At 34.9% G+C, this 21380-nt stretch overlaps 1 protein-coding gene across 1 annotated transcript in view; it reads right to left on the bottom strand.

Annotated features, from left to right (window-relative positions):
- The window catches only part of ZZZ3 (zinc finger ZZ-type containing 3), a 60221-nt gene that overhangs the window by 14437 nt on the left and 24404 nt on the right, over nucleotides 1-21380 (bottom strand). The window contains exons 3-9 of the mRNA XM_082483784.1: nucleotides 19428-20989; nucleotides 4091-4229; nucleotides 2580-2727; nucleotides 2379-2497; nucleotides 2003-2074; nucleotides 1722-1823; nucleotides 446-541 (exon numbers count right to left, since the gene is read on the bottom strand). Coding sequence (XP_082339910.1) covers nucleotides 446-541; nucleotides 1722-1823; nucleotides 2003-2074; nucleotides 2379-2497; nucleotides 2580-2727; nucleotides 4091-4229; nucleotides 19428-20938 — 2187 coding nt within the window. The 5' untranslated portion in view covers nucleotides 20939-20989. The remainder of the gene's footprint in view (nucleotides 1-445; nucleotides 542-1721; nucleotides 1824-2002; nucleotides 2075-2378; nucleotides 2498-2579; nucleotides 2728-4090; nucleotides 4230-19427; nucleotides 20990-21380) is intronic.

The following is a 21380-nucleotide window of genomic DNA, read 5'->3' as shown; positions in this document are numbered from 1 at the left end:
TTAATTAGAAGATGATTGTATAAAATCAATTATAGGGCTCCTTACCCTGTTCCAACAAGGTTCGCATTATGCTTTTCTAGATCAATTACAGTAAACTTACAAATGAGGAAAAAATACCCCAAGAACAATCACTGAACCCTGTTAGTTCAGTCTGCAATCTGACTGCTATGTTCTCTTTTCTGACACTTCGTGTCCCTGAGATTATCTAATAGAGAGGTAATTAACAGATGTTGATGTGAAACTAGAATAACACCCAGCTCACTCTACAGTACTAATGGCAAAAGAAAAAGATAGTTTATTAAGTAAGAAATACATGCAAGGTGGAACTAGTTGGTAAGAAAGCACTAATCAAGACTTAAATCCATTGAAAATGTTAATGATTTAGACTCAATTAGCACGTAAATGCAAACAGAAATACAGAATTTCTGCTGTAATATCGTCTCACCTTTTTGGAGTATAAATATAAGTTTGGAGTTCTTCCTGGAACTGGAATACCAGCCTTAGTCAGTTTAATAAAATATTTTTGCACTCTACTGGCAACCTAGAAAAAAAACAACATGCGACAATTAAGTGTCAAAATAAATGTAACAAGACTTCACTTCAAGGTTTTGCAAGCATTGCTACATTGGTACAAGGAGAAGAAATCCCCATTTTCTACTTTGCGACAACTCCTCTAACCATTAATCTAATGTTGCAATGTTGTGTTTGTAGTATCGCAAGACACTTCAAAGGCTTTCAGAAAAAAACCCTACCGTCGTTTAAAAGTACACAGGGAATCTAGCAAAAACTGTGATGGAAAGGAAAAAATTTTAGTAGTTTGTTACCTGCTGAAGCTAAACCTATTCTTTCTTATCTACGACAGATAAATTATGCAAGGTTAGCATACAGAAAGTACTTCTATATTTTATTTATGAAATAAGAAAGTACTGAAACCAGACAAGCTGTGGATGCCCCATCCCTGGAAGTGTTCAAGGCCAGGTCAGACAGGGCTTTGAGTAACCTGGTCTAGTGGTTGGAACTCAATGATCTTTAAGGTCCCTTCCAACCCAAATCATTCTATGGTTTATGGTATTTTAATTTTTTCAGGTATGGAGAAATATACCTGTAAGTATAGATAAGATCACAGATAAGGTAATATTGAAATACTTAAGTATATTTTTACTTGAAAGCATACAACTGAAATAGGAGAAATTAAAACAATGTGAACATAGAACATCAGCATTTTTTACTTCTGGTAAAAATGGACAAATTATGTCATTTTAGGGGAAAAATCCCAGTAAGTCAGATGCAGAAACAGTGTCTCCACAACTGTGTCCTTTTGTGCATCTTGGCCCCAGTACAGAATTCATTTTCCGTCTGTGACTATTAAAATGTCTGCTCATTCTACAATATTGAGGTGGAGGAACTTCAGCATTCCAATATAACTCAGTCTGAGAACAGTTGGTGTCACTATACTTGCTATATAGAATTGAATGCATGCTGTCAAAATCTAACAAACGACTAGGTCTGGGAGCTTTGTCGTGGGCTTTGGGGCACTTTTAAAATTCTAGATTTGAGATCGAGAATAAGAGTCACATTGCTGTTAGTGAAATGCAGACTTAAGAGACTGTATCCAGGTTTCTCTTCAACACTTATCAGTGCCTTCTAAACAGCTTTAACAAACAAAAGAAAACAAAAAAGTCAAGGCAAGGGATTATTCCTCAAGGTGTTTTACTTGTTACCTGCTTTGCTGTTCTATTTCCTAGTTCATCAGCTATCTTCTGCCACCGTCGGGACTCTACTTCCTCTGGTGGATACTTCAAAAGCAATTGCTCAAGTTTTTTCTAAATCAACAGGGAAAAAAAAAATAAATACATCTTTCCTAGTAAAGGTATGAGTTGTCAAAAGATGAGTATCTACATAGATGTGACTCTGAACTTCTAAGTGCTTTAAATGTTATTACACAATTTGCTTTTATTCTCATGCATGTTACCACAGCTACAAAATGGAAGTTTCCCATTACCTGTTCCTCTACAGTCCACAGCTGGTTAAAAGTTTCAGGTTTGGTCTCATCGCAAAGTCGTCCTCTTATCATCTGCTCAAATACAGCATACAAAATGGAATATGCGTTTAGAAACAGTACAGTTAGGATAACTTGATTTTAACCCCTTTCCTACCCAAGTAAAACCAAAACTAAACCAAATAAATACATGAAAATCTGAAATAAAATTTGCCTAACCCAAAAAAGATGTTTTCTGATTTTAGTACATGAATGAAATGTCACCATCAACACTAACGTTGGAAGTACCAGTTAAGATTACCCACATACCCATATCAAAAAAGAAAAAAATTCAAAAGCAAATTTCGTACAACTTTATCTTTCCTTTTGTAACAACTACCTGTGGACGACTGTTTGTAGAACCTTCTGGACCATCACTTAAAGGCAAGACAGAGTATGAAACAGACTCTCCATCCTTCTTGGGATCCAAAGGACTTTTTGGTCTTGCAGGTATACCTACTGTAAGCAACACAAAAAAGGAATTATTAAATCTCCACACTGGTAATTTCTTTCTTGTAACATATGCTCGCTTTCCTTTTACCTTTGTCAAAAATCAGCTTCACTCTCCTACTGTTACGTTTTCGGTTTTTGAATTCTCTCTCAAAGTTTCCAAGGCTAGTGGTGTATTGGTCCCAGGCAATCTCAGGGAGCTGAACAACCCTCTGAGGATACGGAAGACCCATATCAACCTGAAAAAGAGTGAAAAGTGAAAACCAATATTTAACACAATTGCTGTATATCCAAACAAAAAACTATGAATCCTGAAAACTTATGAAAACCTGATACTGCTTTTTAGGTAACAGCAAAATTAAAAAATCAGAATTTTTAAGTGCCATGCAACAGTCTTTTTAAGGAAAAGTTATCTTTCAAGAATAATACACAACAGTGCATAAAATATGCAGCGGCACAATCATTGATGGCTTATTGAGCATAAAACTTTAAAGCCTGTATTTCACAGTTGAAATCAGGTGTGTCTGACTTCAGTTTCCTGTTACAGTCTTGTATTTTGTTTAAACATAGTGTTTGCCGAGGATCTGTACCTTAACACGGAAAACTACAGGACTCGAAGTTTTCTTGTCTGATAAACCTAAACTCCTCCCATCAAAGAAATAAAAAAGTATATTTTACACTGATTTTGCTGTCTTCGGCCTTTTCTTAAAGGTCAACCTTAAGAATATCATTCCTTTGTTTTGGAGACAAAACTACACAGATACTTTCAACTACCATTAGTATTTCCCCACACAACAATTACCAAATGCAACACTATTACATCGTGCATGCTATTAATTCATCTCAAAATGTAAAGACAACTACCGAGACCACTGGGCTTATATCAGACCCCTCTTTAAACCCAGGTCTCTACAAACCTAGGAAAAGAGCACCATAAAATACCCACCTCACTCTTCACTGAAATACAATGTGTTGCTATCAGACTAGAAGGTCGTGTGTTTGCCATGGTAGACATGGCAGCAAGAAAGTATTCAGGCTTTAAACATTTTTTCAGTATCCTCGTTACTACAATTTTTTTAAGACTTGAAAAGAAAATGTTTCCCTATCAAAATTAATTCTCCTCCATCAGACAATATTCTATTATGTTATCCAGAACTCAGGTATGTTTTCTAGCGTTCATTTTGGTTTTAGACTATGAACTACATTTCCTGCTTTTAAAAAGTATCCTACCAAATTCCCTTATAGCACAAATTTCTCTAATGAGAAATGTTACTAATTCTTGATCTGATGCCTTACTATAAGTACTTCCAGTCACCTGTGGACTTCAGGTCATCTCAAAATACCTACATTACAATTAGAAATTTAAAGATTACATTTCTACATACCAAAAAAAGGAAAGAAAGCATACCTAATAAAATCACTGAAGACCTATGTCTTACAGATTTAATAAGGGCCATTTTTGCTCAGCAGAGAAAGGATTTTAAACTCATAATGTTTATGCAAGTATATAGAATTCTCTGATTTCTATAGATGATGAATTACTAGTTATTAAAAATAATAATAAAAATCCAAGTAAGACTTAAGAAAAGCCCATTGAAATACCTTCTTCTGGAGTCTTTCCACAAATCCAATAGGATCTTTCAGTGCTTCTCTCTGGTGTCTGCCTAAACTTTCAAGGTCTTGAACTGCTTGAGTACGTTGAGCCTCGAGTACAGCAATCGTCTGTAGCAGTCTCTGATAACTACAGAGACAAAGGAAAACATCTCACTAAATTTGTCTTTAAAAGTGAAAGCTCCCCAATCTAAATATCAGCCATGATTATCTACTAGTATCTACCAGATTTCATAGCTTATCTAAAACAGTTCATTGACATTTTTACTGAATTATATAAAAAACTGTATCAAATCTATTTTATGTAGTAGATGAATTTATATAAACCCATTAAGAAAATATTTAAAACCCCCAGTGATTTCCTTTAAAAGTAAATGCTATACTAGCTAAAACAATATGGTATCAGGGACAAGCTATTCATATTTGCAATAGCTATGACCAAAACGCTTTGCTTACAAAGTTAAAAAAAAAAAAACAGAATGACCTAATTTCTCTTCCACTTCAAAATCAGCTTCCTTCTACCCCAATACAAATGGCTCTACCACAGAATTTTAACATTTTGCTCAATCACCCACAGGGTGGACAGGAATGACATCTCATATAAGCCTCACCTTCGAGCAGAATATGAGAATCGTTTACAAAATGTAACGATAAACCAAGGAATAAGTAATTTGCAGAATAAATACATGCAAAAGATATTCCTCTAAGAATACAGAAGTTGAATGAAAATGCCAGCTTTCCCTCAAACCTGCCATCCCAGATGCACACACAATTTTGAGTTTCTATTTAAAAGATACATTTGAGAGTCACTGAGGTGACTATTCTACTTGTACCAAATAACGTATGCTTCCCAAACTGTTTTCCATAAAGCCAACTCAGAGGCAGTAATTCATACAATACTGTAACACAGCCTTTAAAAAAATAGGTAATGATATTTAATACTTTTAATTAGATTTATAGTTACAGTTGTCCACTTCAGTTTCTGAATCATGTAGTTACTCATGGCCCATGTTGTTGGAAATTATTATGTATCAACTTTTTTAACGAAAACGTTTTCTGACATTTAATACTACAACTGTATTTTAGTTCAGCACAAAATGCAGCCTAATGTATATTAAAATCAGGTAAGCTCTATTCACTACTACACTATTTCAGTAAAATTTCTATTCCATTATTGCTAAAACAAAGACAAGCCTAACATGCCGAATTCCACATGTATTACAAAAAAGATCCAGAGGTTACTGAGCTAATGCAAATTTTTCAGCTGACTGCCCTGGTAAGTGGGTAGGGCTTTAAGTGGGGGGAAGTAAACAGCCTCAAGGCAAAACACAGGCTTTGTACCATCAAATATTTAAGTTTCTACCTAGACATTAAACTGCTGCCTCCCCGTGAAAAAGGGTAATTTTCTTTCCATTCAAATGTAATATTTGAAAACATAAAATATAGACATACGTTCTGAAGTTTGAAACAAAAATACTGAGCTTGTTTAAAAACAGTAGGATACAATTCTGTTATGAATTTATTATTACTTAAACTTGTCTGCACACATTCAGGTTATAGGCAACCAAGACCTAAAATGCTTGTTAAATAGGCCATTAATACTGCAATACTAGTGGAAGATTTCCATTGCTGGAAAAGTGCTCCCACTTCTTCTAAACAAAATAACTTTGCACAAAGCGAGATAAATAATTGGGCTATTCTTGAAAAGGCAAAAAATGAACTCCAGAAATAACTTACAAAAGTAGTGAAGGCACAACAAAATTGGCCTGAGACAATAGCGCAGTTCAGATTGTTACAGGCTTACAGGAATCATCATATATAGAATTAAGACCTCTATTTAGTTTTTACAAATGGCATCTGACTACTGCCTAACTTTGTGCTGGGCAACCTCTGTCCATGCTCAGGTAGACAGACCGCGCTGCTCATGCAGAAGCCTGCCTTGCACGCTCCAGAGGAATGAAACACAGGCAGGCTGCTAACGTGTTTGACGTAGATGCAGCTTCAACAACACAGAAGAGTTTGATGATACCTGGGGAAATATTTAACCTGGACAACACAAAGCCTTTTCTATCAGCAGGTGCCAGAACTTCTATACAAGACTCTGGAGTTAACTCTAGTAACGGTAACAGAGGCTCAACAACATACACAAAAATTTGTATCTAAGAAGATGCTAAATAAATACTTGCCTTTCTTTTCTTGAGCCATTTTACCTCATTTATTCAAATTGTATTTAAATGATTGCTTTTCCAAACGAAATTGAAAGGAAATGATAATTTCATTTAAAACACTTACTTATATAGTAGAAAAAAAGCAACAAATAATGGTGATTTAGACAAAGTGCTAATTTAATGATGATACATGTGTAAAGTGAGGGGAGTAATCATCTTAATGAGGTGCCCTTAAATAATTATGCCTGAATGGAAAGAGACGAAATTACATTTGGGGAGAAATAACAAACAAAACAAGAATATTGAACCCCAATTACTTCCCCTGTTAAAACGTTCACATGACCTCACTGAAGCAACCACAGACGTGAAGATAAATGGTTCAGAAGCGATACCTCTGGTCTTCATGGAAATACATAAAATATCACAAGAATGTCGGCATCATTCAAACACATGTCATGTGACGTTGATCTGTGGCTATACAGCACTATTATCATGTAATAATTCAAGAGAGAAAAGGGGTTTTTGAGCAAACTGTTCAAAAAGACTTCCTGGCACTTTTTTTCACCTCCACTAAAGAACTGTATTAACTTAGAGCTATTTTCTTTAACTTCCATATTCAGTCTTTATGAATATATATTCTGAAGCCCAGGAGTAAGAGTGCAATAAGAGTGAATGTCGGAAGTACTGAAATCCACAAAAATGTGCATTTTTGGGTCTTACATTGCCAAGAAAAAATTGAAAATACTAACCCTGAAATATATAGTTTGCATATTCAACATTCAGGTACTTTAGATGTGCTGCAGTACTGCATTCTCTCCAAACCATTGTATGTCCTTTTAAATTCCAACATGACTTTTTATCCAACTGTATTATAATGTCTTCATACATTCTTTTAAGTTTTGAATCACTACTGTTTTCACAGGTTTGTACAGGCCTTAAGTTCTCTGGCGCTACATGACTGTAATAAAGCCAAGTATTTCTCTGAAAAAGCAGTAAGCCAAATAACCACGCACACGTTGAGCAGTTTCTTGAAGACCCTGTCTGTTCTGGCTTCCTAGTTTCAAACAGTAACATAATACTTCTGCCGCGTTAAGCAAAAGACATTGTGTGCATAATTTCTAAGACTATTAAAAAAAAAAAAAAAGCAGTGGCTAACAATTTTATCATCCATATTCCGAGGTTCTTTGTAAATAAGCACAACAATTATGATTCAAACTACCTCCTGCAGTTGCACTAACATTCTCCAAAACCGAAAAAGCCTAATGAAGGTAAAGAGTACCCGGAACCTTGCTCACTAGTCTGCTGCAAAACTGGCTCCATCCTTCAATGAGCAACCATCTCTAAATTATCTAGCTACAGTTACATAATTTTCTCTGAAAGATCTGTGAGGAATTACCAAGGAAAATTATCTCACATCTTCTGCCAAAACAAAACAAACTCATACAAATAAAAACGCATAATTTCAGTAAACTCACAGTCAGCGATATCCCCTACACTGAAGTTACACTTTTCTCAGTTCTAATTACTAAATTGTTTGCACATACAAAACCCAAAACAGTTTTCTATGTAGGAAAACTTTCATTTTACAAAATGTAATTGCGTGTTTCTACAATCCCAGTATTGAAAAACACTCCTGTAGTTTCTTAAATCATGTTAATTGCCAGGAATCTTCCAGATGAACACTTAAATAATTCAGTATGGTATAGAAACTGATGCTGCTAAACCTTGATTAAAATGGGTTTTTGAGGGACCAATACTAAAAAAAAGGAAAGCCGCTTCTTAAAGATTGCTACTGAGAAGCAGGGATTCCAGCTGATTCAGTTCTGCTGCTGCAGCGACAACTACTTCACTCTTTTGGACTGCTCCATAAAATAACTATCACAGAGCAGAGCCATATTTCTGGAAGTCCTGCCATATGCAATTAGTTATTACACCATTCATTTCCACGAGCCTTGTTCTAATAGTGACGAGGGGGACAGCAGTCTCCTCTCTTGTCTGTGATAAGACTAGAAAATAGTGTAGCTAGTAACTTAGGGAGACCCAGTTCCATTTTGATCCAGTTTTCCGAGATCTACTGTCAAGATGCTTCTTTTCCCCCATTCTTTCCATCCTGTGATAACACTATTTATAGAGTTACATCACAGATTTTATTTTCTTTGCATCAGGAACTAACAACGAGCTTTAGAAAACACTATATATATTTGGAGCATATGTGCCTTAAGAATAGCACATTTCTTAAGTTTACTCTTATTTTTTATACTGAATGACAATGCTAGCCTGTATAAGAGGCCACATTATTCAGCATTTTAAAATAAATTCATTTCAGTATTACAATAGGAGTCATTCAGTCACAGAGGCTAGTCCCTCTGTGGTTTCTGAAGGTTTCTTCTCCCTTCAAGAGAAGAACATACTGTACTTTAAACCTTAAGTGAATGAGTGATGTGAGAAACCGATACTACAAAATGAAGATTTTAACTTTTAGGTATTTAATTCAGATTAGCGGATGTAATAAAATAAATAAGCGAAGCTTTTCAGTTAAATTGTGGTAAATAAATGTGAAGCATCAGTTTTGTCCCATTGGACAATGTAAGGGGCAGACTTAAAAGTGGCTGGCTGTTGGTAATATTCACCAAACACCCCAAAAATGCCAAGCCTCCTCTAAAAACAAGCCCCCTACAAATTCTTAATGCTCAAACACTTAAGAACACATAAGGAAATTTTCTGCCATTGGTGTTATCCATAAAAGAGAAGAAATTTCATCTTAACTATCTTTATCCAAAGTAAACTTACACACAAACTTGAAACTCACAACCAGTATCTCAAAACACTACTGTACACTATTCGTTGGACTTTCCTTACCTAATATAACAACATAATTATAATGCATTTTCTCACCTTTAAAGCTAGAGACTCTGAAACAGCAGTATTACTTTTACTCTCCCCTCAAATGAAAATAAATGGAAGGAGATCCTTGCCAGTCCAAAGTTTAGTCCTTATTTCATCTTTTTCAACCTTATATAATCACCTCTGAAGTAATGATATAATGAACATTCTACATTTACTTATATATATATGAACTCATCAATGTTGATAGCCTCAAAGTTTCTCATAGTATTCAGACAATCTTACAGACACATAGCTCAATGTTTATTACTTGTTTTTAGCATGAACCACATACAGATTTAAAGCACTTGCATTGTTCTCACAATGATAATTTTTTCCCTTATTTAAATATTTATCATTGTTAGGTCACTCATGCAACTCTACACAATTTTTAAAAGTTGACAGTATATAAAATAGTTTTATAAAGCTAGCAGGTGACAGAGGTGACACTTATTAACGATGGGAAACTGTAGCAAGAGATTATTTGTAATTTAGATAATAAAATTAGCATACAGTGTTCCCTGTAATTTATTGTCTGGATGCTCACAGAAATTACTTGAAATAAAAAAAGTAACCTGATAAACTACTTGCCTCACAGTCATCACTTGGTACCTTGCAAATACATGTACTTTGATCCTTAGTTAAAATGAAGTGACTTATCCTCTCTTGACTATTATAATGCTGTGCAGCTGGTGATCATCACTCAAAAAACTACCACTCCCAAAACTAACTGCACTTCTACAGTTGTGTGAATATAATTCTCAATATGATAAAAAGTATAGTGACATCGATTTGGGAGATTAGAAGGTAAAAACGTGTGTGCTATAATTTAAATTTTATATTAGTAATATTATTTCTTGTGTAGGTAGGATTTGTTTTAAGTGAAGGAGTATACACTTCTCATAACAAAACATGGCTAAAATACCGGTAGAAAAAATATCTACCTTAAAACAAACTTTTTTTTTTTATTTCCAAGGGCTGTGACACAAAATCGGTGTGTATCAGTATTCGGGTGGATTTGAGCAAGTCTTTGCTTTATTGCCATCTACTGGCACTCTAGCAAAGTACAGATTAAAACCTGCTCTCCTACGCTTGGTCATTCATCGCTGGATTTTGGTCTACTAACAGCAATTCAGAAAAAAACCCTCACCTTATTAGATACTAAGCTAATTGGATATTAAACACGTTATATTATAAGACTGCAAATTACTGCAGGAAAAGGGAAACCCCAGGCAGCAAGAGACTGGCTTCCTGGAGAAATCTTTAAGTCAGATCAAACAGAATCTTCTCATTTCAAAGAAGCATTTTGTTTTGTTTTGGGTTGGTTTGTTTGCTTCAGTTCAGAAATATCATGTAATGCTCCCAGCTTTTAACTTGGCCTGAAATCTTTGACAGTGTCATGATACAGTAATTTTGACACTGTACAGTTTCTTGCAAATTATTCTGATGTGCATCTGAGATTCAAAAAAGATCTGTTACTGCACTAGGGAATAGTGCTGGGATTCAATGCTAGACCTGTAGAACACACACAGCAGCAATGAGGAAGCAGAAGAGACCGACGAAGAGTGGCCCCTCTTTGCTGTCCCTTCAGAAACAGAAAAGAGTTTAAGGGCATATATCAACTCCTGTCAGGAATTATAAAAGCACCTTCACCTGAAGAAAGCAGCATGTGGTAGGTTTTTCCTTACCTAATGCTTACATACCATGACCAAAGTAATCTATTTATATAGCCAATTCTGCAACTCAGTATGAAATTGTTTTCCAGTCTAGCTTAACCTCTTTACACATACTGTAATTTACTGTACTTTATCCATATTTAATATTCATACTTCAGACCTTTAGAAAAACTTCTGAGATAAGTAAATAATGAAACTGCATCTCCATTTTATACGTGAAATGACTGAAGTAAACTTTAAGTGTTTTCTCCAAGTCTACTGTGCCAGTAGCAGAACAAAAATTGCAATTTCTGAATGCCAGCCTCAGGCTATAATACACACCTATTTAAAACAAAACAGAACTAAGCCGAAAAGCACACTTTTTTTAAACCAAAACAGACAACCCTACTGCAGTCTTTTGCCCGGATGCAACAAAGCAACTTTCCACTCTAATTTCACCTTTCTTCTAACTTTCACAGCTCCAAACATTGTATTTCAAGCATCTGAACAGTATTTTACTGGCTGTAACTTGTGGTGTCCCTTCCTTTCTTAAATCCTTAACTCTGCCCCAGAAACAGAACAGCAACTCCTATTTCTCTGGGCTTCATTCTTGTCAAGAGCTGTCCACCACACTCAGCAGGATTTACTATTAGCTGTACAAAAGCACTTTCATCAAATATCCAAATTTCCATCAAGGTTTCAAAATCTTTAGTAGCAATTAGGTCTCTGTGCCTCTGAACAAACATCTAACTTGTTTCAGTCTTGTCAACATGAAAGCATAAAACATCATTCATCAGTCCTCCCCAGTTAACACTTTAATACAGCCTTTTGGTCTTCCTTTAACAGCACTTTCAAAAGCATTTGCCTGCAGGACAGTGACATTTAGTAGGGAAGACGTAGGTCCCTGTCATTCCTCTATTTTCAAGGCTTGGAGTGACATGAGGAAATGACAGTAAAATTGTTTTCCTCACAAGGGGCACAGTAAGAAAGACTGACAGCACACCCCCAACTATTCCTCCTTCCTTCTCATCATCTTTAATGAGAATGGTCCCAATTCCATTACCGAGAGAAAACACCACACAGATTCCTCCAGTATCTCCACTTACATATTCTTCTCTAAAAAGATGCTGGGGAAAGCAACCATTCAGAAGGGGCTTTCTTCCAGAGACAACACAGGAGCAACCCATGTTACCATGAAATTGCCCCAACTGTACAGAAATCCTCTGAACAAAAAAATCTGAGAAAGTTGACAACACTGATTACTGGACTTTATGTAGGTTTTCGCTAAAAGCCAAGGAAGAACCCCCCCCAACTATTCAGGTGTATATTCTTGCCGTAGGAACAAATTAACACATTCCTTCAATTATTCTGTTACAGTAATATCTGAAGACTATAACTGGATTACAAGAACAGGATATGCAATCACGAGAAGCTGAATGTTCTAAGAGCAATACAAAGAATTATTCATACAATCTTTTTTGGGTAAAGAAGGGCAAGAAAAGTTAGAAATAAGGAAGAAAATGCGCTAAATGTATCTTTTTATTAGTATTTACTACGGTAATAAACCATGGACAAACACAGTTGGTCCTTGACTTTGGAAGCATAAAACTTCTAAAGGTTGTTATACAAAGCAACAGCACACCTTCACCTTGAACTATGCAAAGCAAAATAAAGATGCACAATAATGAAAAATTAAAAATCAGCTAGCTATTCCTACCAAGAACAAAATTTAAAAGGAAAGCAAAAAGTAGGATCTTTCCTCCTCTCAAAATAGTATATAAGTCCTTTCTAGTACCAAACTTGATTAGAACTTATTGATGAGACTAAAACAAGTATTAATATACACTGCTCATACAATTCCTTTATAAAAGATACTCCCAGTCAGTTTTGTAGTTCATGACAGAGATGCTGTCAAAACTTAATGTAAGACCAAACCAAATACTTAAAACTGGCAATGGAGGTATTATTTCAAGCTAGGTTAGTTAAAATTGAAGAGTAAAGATACCCACGTTCTCACAGCAAATGTCACTCACTATGTGCTTGTTTTCTTGGTGGCACCACTAAGCTTACTACTATTTAGTGGAATGCTTGTACATCCCTACCAAGCAGGCAATTATGTTAAAATAATTTATTCCTTGTCCCACTAGACATGCTTTACATTGGCGTAACCAGCATAACATAAGCAGAAGTGGTAAAACATGGTTAAGCGTCCCTTGTGTGCATAGCCAAAAACACAGCCAGAGCCGTACTCTCCACACAGCTGTGCTGCGTGAACACCTAACTACCCCATCTTTTTCTTGGTTTTGTCTCTCTTTTTTAAAATCGGGACCATGAATTTTCTAAGGCACTTGATTTTTTTTTTCATCTGATATTTCCTACACCTCAAAATAATTTTTATAATTTATTAATACATATTTAGATTAATTTACTAGTGAGTATCCTTAGAAATGGTAAAAATTTCCAAATGGACAAGTGGGTGAACCAGTTTCTACTTTTTTTTGTATTAGTTAGCTGCGATTGTTGGGGGTTTTGGTGTTGTTTTCTTTTTCATAAATTTGTGCATTTTTCCCCCATGATTTTTGATCCATGTTGATCAAAGCAGTTGGAAAGACAAGTTGAGTTCCTGTATGTTCTCTAAAAACTGTCAGTTTGGAAAGGGGGAAAGACTGTAACTACTGTCGCCACTAGAGAAAAGCAAGCAGAATTCAGCTGTTACTCTTCCCATTCTCCGGTCCATCCATCAGCACACACACACACACACACACACACACGCTACCAAGCAACCAGCAGGGAAGCAGCTCTGCGCTGGAGAGCTCAGGCTCCCTCTTCCAGGACAGGGTGCTGCGACACAGAGCTCTTGGCGGTGAGATCACAGACAGAAAAGCAGGTATCGGGCAAATCAGGAGAGAAGAGAGTTGAAGAACACAAATTCAAAAGAAATCAAACATTGTTTACCACAGAATGCGTTATTTAAATGAGGATTGTTTGATAGTGCTGTTCACTAGGACTGTACTGGTGTTGACAGTACGATAACTATGTTCAGAGAATGAAAAACGAATTTGACAAATCTACTTGACATTTAATGGCTCCTAGAGTAAGCCTATTACTAAAGAGAGAAAAGGAGATGCAGCACATGCCCAAGGCATTATCTCTTGCAAATTAAGAACTCTATTATTTGGTGTTTATTGAATAGTTTATGTAATTATAAAACATTATTCTACGATTACAAAGATACTCTTAACGAAACCTTAATCTTTAGTCCAATAATGTTGCATCACTTATAACTTTTCCATTGATAAGTATTTATAAAAATAAATGATCTTATAAAACATGATAACATAACAATGCTGGCAGTAAACAATTCTCAAAATACTTAGTATTTTAAGCTGCTGTAAAATATAGTAAGGATTTCATTAATAAATGTAGTTGTATGCTTATTACACTAGCACAACATGTTTCAATAACACAACTACCTGCAATACCAAAGTGCAGTTGATCAGAAACTAATAATAGATGTTTCTAATTGATTTTCGTTATACTTCTATTTTGCAAATGAACTAGTTGCAGCTTTCAGCTTCTACGTGAAATGTTTAGTTAAAGCTGATCTAATTTTTTGTTACTTACTAAGAATACAGACCAATCTACCAGACGGTAGAAACTCCACTCTGAAAAAACGTACCAATTTTCCCTGTGATTAAGTTTTACATTAATAGGTAGTTTAAGAGTAATATCGCTGTGTGCCACACCACTCTTGTGTGGAACAAAGGATGAATTAAAACACATTGTAATCTAATATATACGGCACATACACATTTAAAAAATAATTAAATTCTATTACTCTTCAACACTAGAAATGTATACTTCAAGTCTTCTATGTTGATGCTATAAAGTACTCAGAGGTTACATGTATACAAAATAGTTGCTCTTTTGTAACATTCTTGACCCCAGTATGGATTAAAAGTGCTACTACAAAAAGTAACTTGATTTACTTGATTTGTATCAATTCCCTTTATTCCTTAAGATGAAACAACGTAACAACCAAAGATTCCTCAGACTAAAATGTATGTCTCAGAGGAAAATGAGATAAAGGTGTCCTTAAAAATAATATAGGACAATTTATTCTATAGTATTAGCTATTCATAGCTACGTGACATCACTGCAAATGCATGTTAGATTACCTGACTTATCTGTACATTGAAATAAATCCATACTGTGTGATAAACTTAACCTTAATTCTGAGACATATATCTGAACATATGGGGATAAATTACAAAACTGATTGTTTTTATTCTTGCCTGATATATATGAAGATAGACATGGAGATTTTAAAATATAGTAACGAAAAGTAGTATAATTTTTAATATTAATTGTCATCCAGTTAAGGAAAAAACATGGTGCAGGTAAAATTAGAAGTTCACCTTAGTGAAAAAGCCTGCTACAGGATTACGTTAGAGTTACACTTTAAGAAGATTTTGTTTAGGGCAGTTGTCAAATACTGGTATGTCAAGGTCCACCAGACCCTATTCTAACAAGTCGAGTGCAGTAAGATGAACTTTTAGAGAGAACTGTTTTAATCTGATTCATTATGCAGCAACACTTGTGACTGAATAAAACACAAAAAACTGTATTTTATTTACAAAACCACAGCAAATGCCACAGATGCTTCTTTTCTTTCTCACATTCATATAATATTAAAAGTGCACCCAAAGACATTAATGGTATTACTATGAATTGTCAATTAAATACTAAATCTCATTGTACTATCCTGCATGATCCTGTCTTTCCAAGGCCCCTGCAACAACACGACCCACAGTAAGAACTCACAAGACTGGATTTTAAGAGATGTATTAGAATATTTCATTTTACTCTGTCTTCAGTTTAAATGTCAGTACAGCTATTATGATTTTAAATATTATAAAGCAATAAATGAACCAAAAGATACAGGAAAATAACTATTTACTGAATAAACGCAAGGCCCTAACTCCTGCAACTGAATGCCTGTAGGCAAGTGCTCACGCATAATTCTTATGTTGCAGTGGGCTTACCTACAGGCCTACGCGGTCCCTATAAAGCTAATTACAATTTACAGGCTCCTAGAAATACACTGTATGATGCATTATATTTTCCCTCATGCAACCTAATATCTGCCAAACATTGCAAATCTCCAACCAGAGTAAGTAAAAAGGAAGAAGAAAAAAAAAAAAAAAGAAAAGAAAAAATGGCACTATATGAAACACTGGGCAAAGGGGAAAAATGTACTGAGATGAAATGCTGCATAAGATATAAAATTTAAGTAAGGTACTGCAACATAAGAAAGAATTAAACTATAAAAAGATACAGCAAAGAGATATGAGAAACTCTTGAAGACATATGCAAAACACTAAGCACAGCATATAAAATTAAGCAGTGTAAAAAAGATTTAAATCAACAAGTTCAGTTTTGATGAAAATATCTCAAGAGAAAATGCAAACGTTTCTGAGCTAGAATATATAAGCAAAATTCTCAAATATGCATCAAACCATATTTTTCTGAGAGAAATCATGATACACAAAAATTCAAATTGTGTAATAACAGAAAAATTAACATTAACAATACTTTACAATTATACAACCCCCTAGGTCAGTCTGTTATTATCTACATGAACGTCTATGTTGTGATAAAATTTCTGTTCAAAGATCTCAGATCTGTGTTTGTAGGAGGGATCTATTTTATTACAGACGTTGTGGAACATCCATCATTTCAGCTTTCTCTCTGGATAATAATATTCCATAATTTGCTTACGGTTATCATTCTTTTTCCTATTATATCATCCAGTTTTCCCGGAAATACTCATATATGAATGTTGTTTAAACACGACAACATTCAAAAAGCAACAAAATTCAATAAAAGTACCACAATATACATTTAGTTGTTTTTCTTATAGCAAGTGTTATCAAGAGCTGTTGAAGGTTTCGGTATATTCATATTTTATCAATGTCACAATAATTTGTTGGGGACTGAAAATCAGCTGTATCAAAATGTATGTCATCAAGCTATGTAATATAACAAGAAATAATGAAAGTTTACAGATGTATCAAACTGCTTCTACAACACAGGAATATAGCCTTTGCCCCCCACTGTGGAAATCCCAAAGAATGATATTAATGGCTTCTTGGAGAAATGCCTCCTCAACCTAGCCAAGATGCTAATGTCTCTCTGAATTTGCTTCTAAAAAAGAATAGAAATATAAACCAGAGAAAAAGTCATCCATAAAGACAAGTTTAATCACAAACTGATGAGGGACAGAAAAACAAAGCTGTGTACCATTTGAAGATCTGATAAGCAGAAGACCAGCATACTTTGCTTAGCCAGAAACATCACAGACAAAGCAAATAGCCTTCCTGACAGCATGGGGACCCTGGAATTCTTTGCATCTGACTAACCAGGGAAAACATGTCTGCTAAAACCTTTTTTTTTTTTTTTTTTTTTTTTAGTTTAACATTTTAGAAAATAAGCACCAAGTGATATTAAACAAGGGTATAATTAAGACACCATTCAAGAACTGTAACATATGAATTACGAGTATCCTCTAATGTACTTCGGTATTTTTAAAATTTGAAAAAGGATGTAGTGTACTGCATTGGATTAAGTCTTGAACTACAAAGTTATGGATAAAGGACAACTGCACTCAAATATCAAAATATAGACTTCAGTTCTTTACAAGCATTCTATTATCATGAGGAACCATCGGAACACTAGATTTATTTTCTTGCAAATATCAACAACAACAACAAAAAAAGACTGACAAACCTTCCAATTATATCAACATTTTTTAAAAGGGAAAAAAAAATTCAGCTAATGCTACCTTCAGCAGCATGCTTCCCTTCTGAAAAGTACAAATTATTCTTTCTTGATCTAGAAGAGAATTCTAGCTTTGACTTTTTTTGCCACCAAAAATCAGTAAATATCAGATAAGATGAAAATAACAGCAATTTCTTTTGGAATTCTGCATTCAGGCAGCAAGTTAGTAGCACGCTACCAAGTCCTAGTTGCAATTTCAAAAGCTCCCCAACAAGCACTACAAACAGGCTGCCAATCTGAACAACTGGTCATATCTCCAGAACAAATGGGTATATTCAACAGCTAACTCTAGGGCATGATCCTGACATTTTTCAAGAACAATTCAGATCTGTGTTTAATTGTAAGAATAAAAAAAATTACTTTTATTTTTACAAGATTTATATTCAATTGCAGATTTTGATTTTTTAAAACTATGCATTTCAGACGTTTACTTTGAAAGACGTAAAAATTGAGGCTACATCTAAAAATCTGATATGATCTTTATCATTCTTTTCCTAATAAAGAATGATAAAAAAAGATACAGTATTAATGTATCTTTGTACTAACATAGCTAGTAAAGTCATCCTACATACACATACAAGAACATCTAAAAAACGTCAACAAAAGACAACAGTCAATTTTTCCTATTTATAATTTAGGAAACAGCGATCTTCTCTCTATCTACCACGAAAAATGTCCATACACTTTGGACTGATGGCTGAAGCTGCAGATATTTGGTCATTATTTTGAAATCATAGCTTGTATGATTAAAATAATTTATTCATACCCCATATTGAACAAAATTTCATTATAAAAATAATGCAACTATAATACCAAAACCCACAAAATTCTGCTGAATTAAACAGTCATCTGTACCTTGTGCCCCATATTCATAATAATTGTGCTGTGATTATTTACAGAAACTACTAGCGGTGGTTTAACTCCACTCATCTGCGTTTGGCCTTTCAGTACTCAAAACAAAATGTAGAACCATCTACTAAACAGCAAAACACAGAAGTCAAAACAGCATTACAAAGACCATGAATAAAATCTGTGGCCTGGTCTATCCTTTGAAGACAAATTTTTTCCACATAAACTTTCTTCACTGAGAAAATTGCCCTTTTGTTTCAAGAATCTCTTTCACAGTTACCACAAATATATCACCATAGTTCTACTTACAGACATTCAGATGATAAATATAAAAAACAATTAGTGCTCTTTTCTAATAATAATTAGAACATGTATATATTTACATTTAATGAATATAAACAGCAATGTAGACACAATTTAGTCTGAAGAAAGTTCTCAAATTGCTGCATTTGATCAATTTGTCTTCCTTAACACAAAAATGATCTTTCCCATGACACTCTGAAAATAGCTATCTAACCTTAAATTTTATGTACAACAGAATGAGAATTTCATAAGCTGTATGTGCTGTGACTATTGGATATGCTGATAAATAACTGAACCCTAATTAAGGGTTATAATTCCTTTGGGTTTGTTTCTAGCTAGCTTTTTAGAGAAAAGAGGTAACAGATGTGTCAAAAAAAAAAAAACCCAACCCATTTCTGACTAAAGAATTCATATTGCTAGAAATGTACAAACCACATTGCTGTACCATACTGCATATTAAATAGAGTTTAATTTTGTTTGGGGTAGAAACAAGGAAGAAAAATGAAGACTGAAAAGTATGAAAATTATAAAGCACTTAAATTTTTTTGAAAGTACTTTAAATATGTATTAATTTATATACTTCTGGTAAGAAACAAAAGCAGAATTCATGGTTACCATAGTTACACATACTCTTTGTTGTGTTTCAATGCCACATGATCTGATTCAAAGTAATACACATCAGGCTCTTCCTCATCATCCTCTGCAGTGTGGATGTTGGCACTCTCTTTGGCAGATGGTACATATCCAGCAACAAGTCTACCCTCAGAAAGTGGCTTTCTTAGTCCATCACTCCCATGATCTCCCGTATTACAATTTCTCTCTTTTTCATTCTGTTTAATTTCTTCAGACTTTTTGGGAGATCCATTGATATTATTAATACCTACAGGTACATTCTTTTCAGTAGGACTAAGATTATTTTCCTCAACCTGTCCGTTTTCTCTACATGGAGAGTTATTTTTAGTAGGGCTACTTCTGGCAGGGGCAGCCCTTCGTGGTGAAGTTCTCAATGTATATCTGTGTTCTTGAAGTTCCAACATAGATGTCATTTGAGCTGAAACACAGTCCAGCACTGAAGAATGTGGTTCAGGTTCACCTGAGATTGATGCACTGTCATGATGAGTATTCGGGTTGCTATTGGTGTTTTCAGCACACTGTTCCTTAGAGGCACTACTATCTCCTACGACATCTACCTCCTCCTCCGAATCCCTTAACAAAGATGACTGGATTTCAGAAAAGGACCCAGTAGCTGGCTCATCTGCCTGATTAGCACGCTCCTCAGGCAAGCAGTCATTTATTATTTTGTGGTCCTCTAACTTTACCTGTTCTTGAGAGTTTGTGCAAGGCACATAATGGTCTACAACACTGTCCTCCTTGTTGCTATTAAGCAACAATGAAGAATGGGCAAATGAGTTTCCATTTTCGGCTACTGTTTTGTCCTTGGGCTTACAGGAACCAGCACTGTTTTGCTTAGTGTTCCCATCAAGCTGACAGTCATCACAGTTAAGAGAATTTGAGTCTCTCTCACCAACTCCATTGACAGTCTGATAACCTGCGATCTCGTCAACTATTGCAGAATTATTAAATCCTTCTGCACAGGCATTCACCTTTTTAACTTCCCTTTTGTCACAATCATCCAATATAAGACATCGACAAGCTCGCTTAGTCCCTGTGGAGATTGCATCATTGTCCGACACTAAGCTTTTATGCTCCAATGACTCCTTCTCTGTTTTACTAGGCAAGTCTTCTTCCGAACTGTTGGGTGCCTCTGAACGTAGACAGCGCTTAATTCTTTTCAAAACTGGTGAAACAGGCTCTGCTTGTTTTTTTTCACAGTTTTCCACAGTTTGTTTATCGACATTATCTTTTTCCGAAGTAGACAGCCCTCTTTTTCTAGGGCTCACCCATGATTCCCGAGCGCTCTGTTGTTTCAAATCAGTAGTTCTTCCGCCGTTACTTCCCTTCTGAGTTTGCACAGACTCTGGCCTCTTCTTTGGTGACCTTGACCGTATTTGAGGATGGGGTGAAACTTCCTCTGGATGAGCAATACTACGGTTTCTTAATGTTCTACCACAAAAGTTTTCATCCAAACCATTTAAACCCACTGTAGATCTTGTAACACGAGTAGATCGAGAAGCAGCCATACTATGGCAAGTCCCTAAAGTACGTTCATCATGATCCACTCATTGGGAAACCTTAAAAAAATTTAAACAAAACAGTCAGAAAAAACATTTAAAAAACACCTACAGACATAGCAAATCTGAAGAACGTATTGTCAGAAATGTACCCAAGTAAAACTGAATAAGCCTATGCAATATATTAATACCACTTCTTTCTGTGGTATTTCTTAGGGCATTAAAAAAGTTTTCCATCTAAGCTACAAAGTAGCTGACTTGGTATATGTGGTTGTTCTGGCTTTAGTACTTGTGTATGAATGTTGTCCATATTTACATAAGGCTGGAATGTTCAAATTAGGCTCCAGTTACTAAAACACATTATTTTAATGTATTTTATATATTATATAATGTATTGGTATTACTCTTTGTCTGGTCAAATGAGAGGTATCAAATCACATTCTTAATATCC

This window comes from Vanellus vanellus (genome assembly GCF_965231255.1).
Source record: "Vanellus vanellus genome assembly, chromosome: 5".
Taxonomy (NCBI): domain Eukaryota; kingdom Metazoa; phylum Chordata; class Aves; order Charadriiformes; family Charadriidae; genus Vanellus; species Vanellus vanellus.
This window is presented reverse-complemented; position numbering and strand designations above follow the sequence as displayed.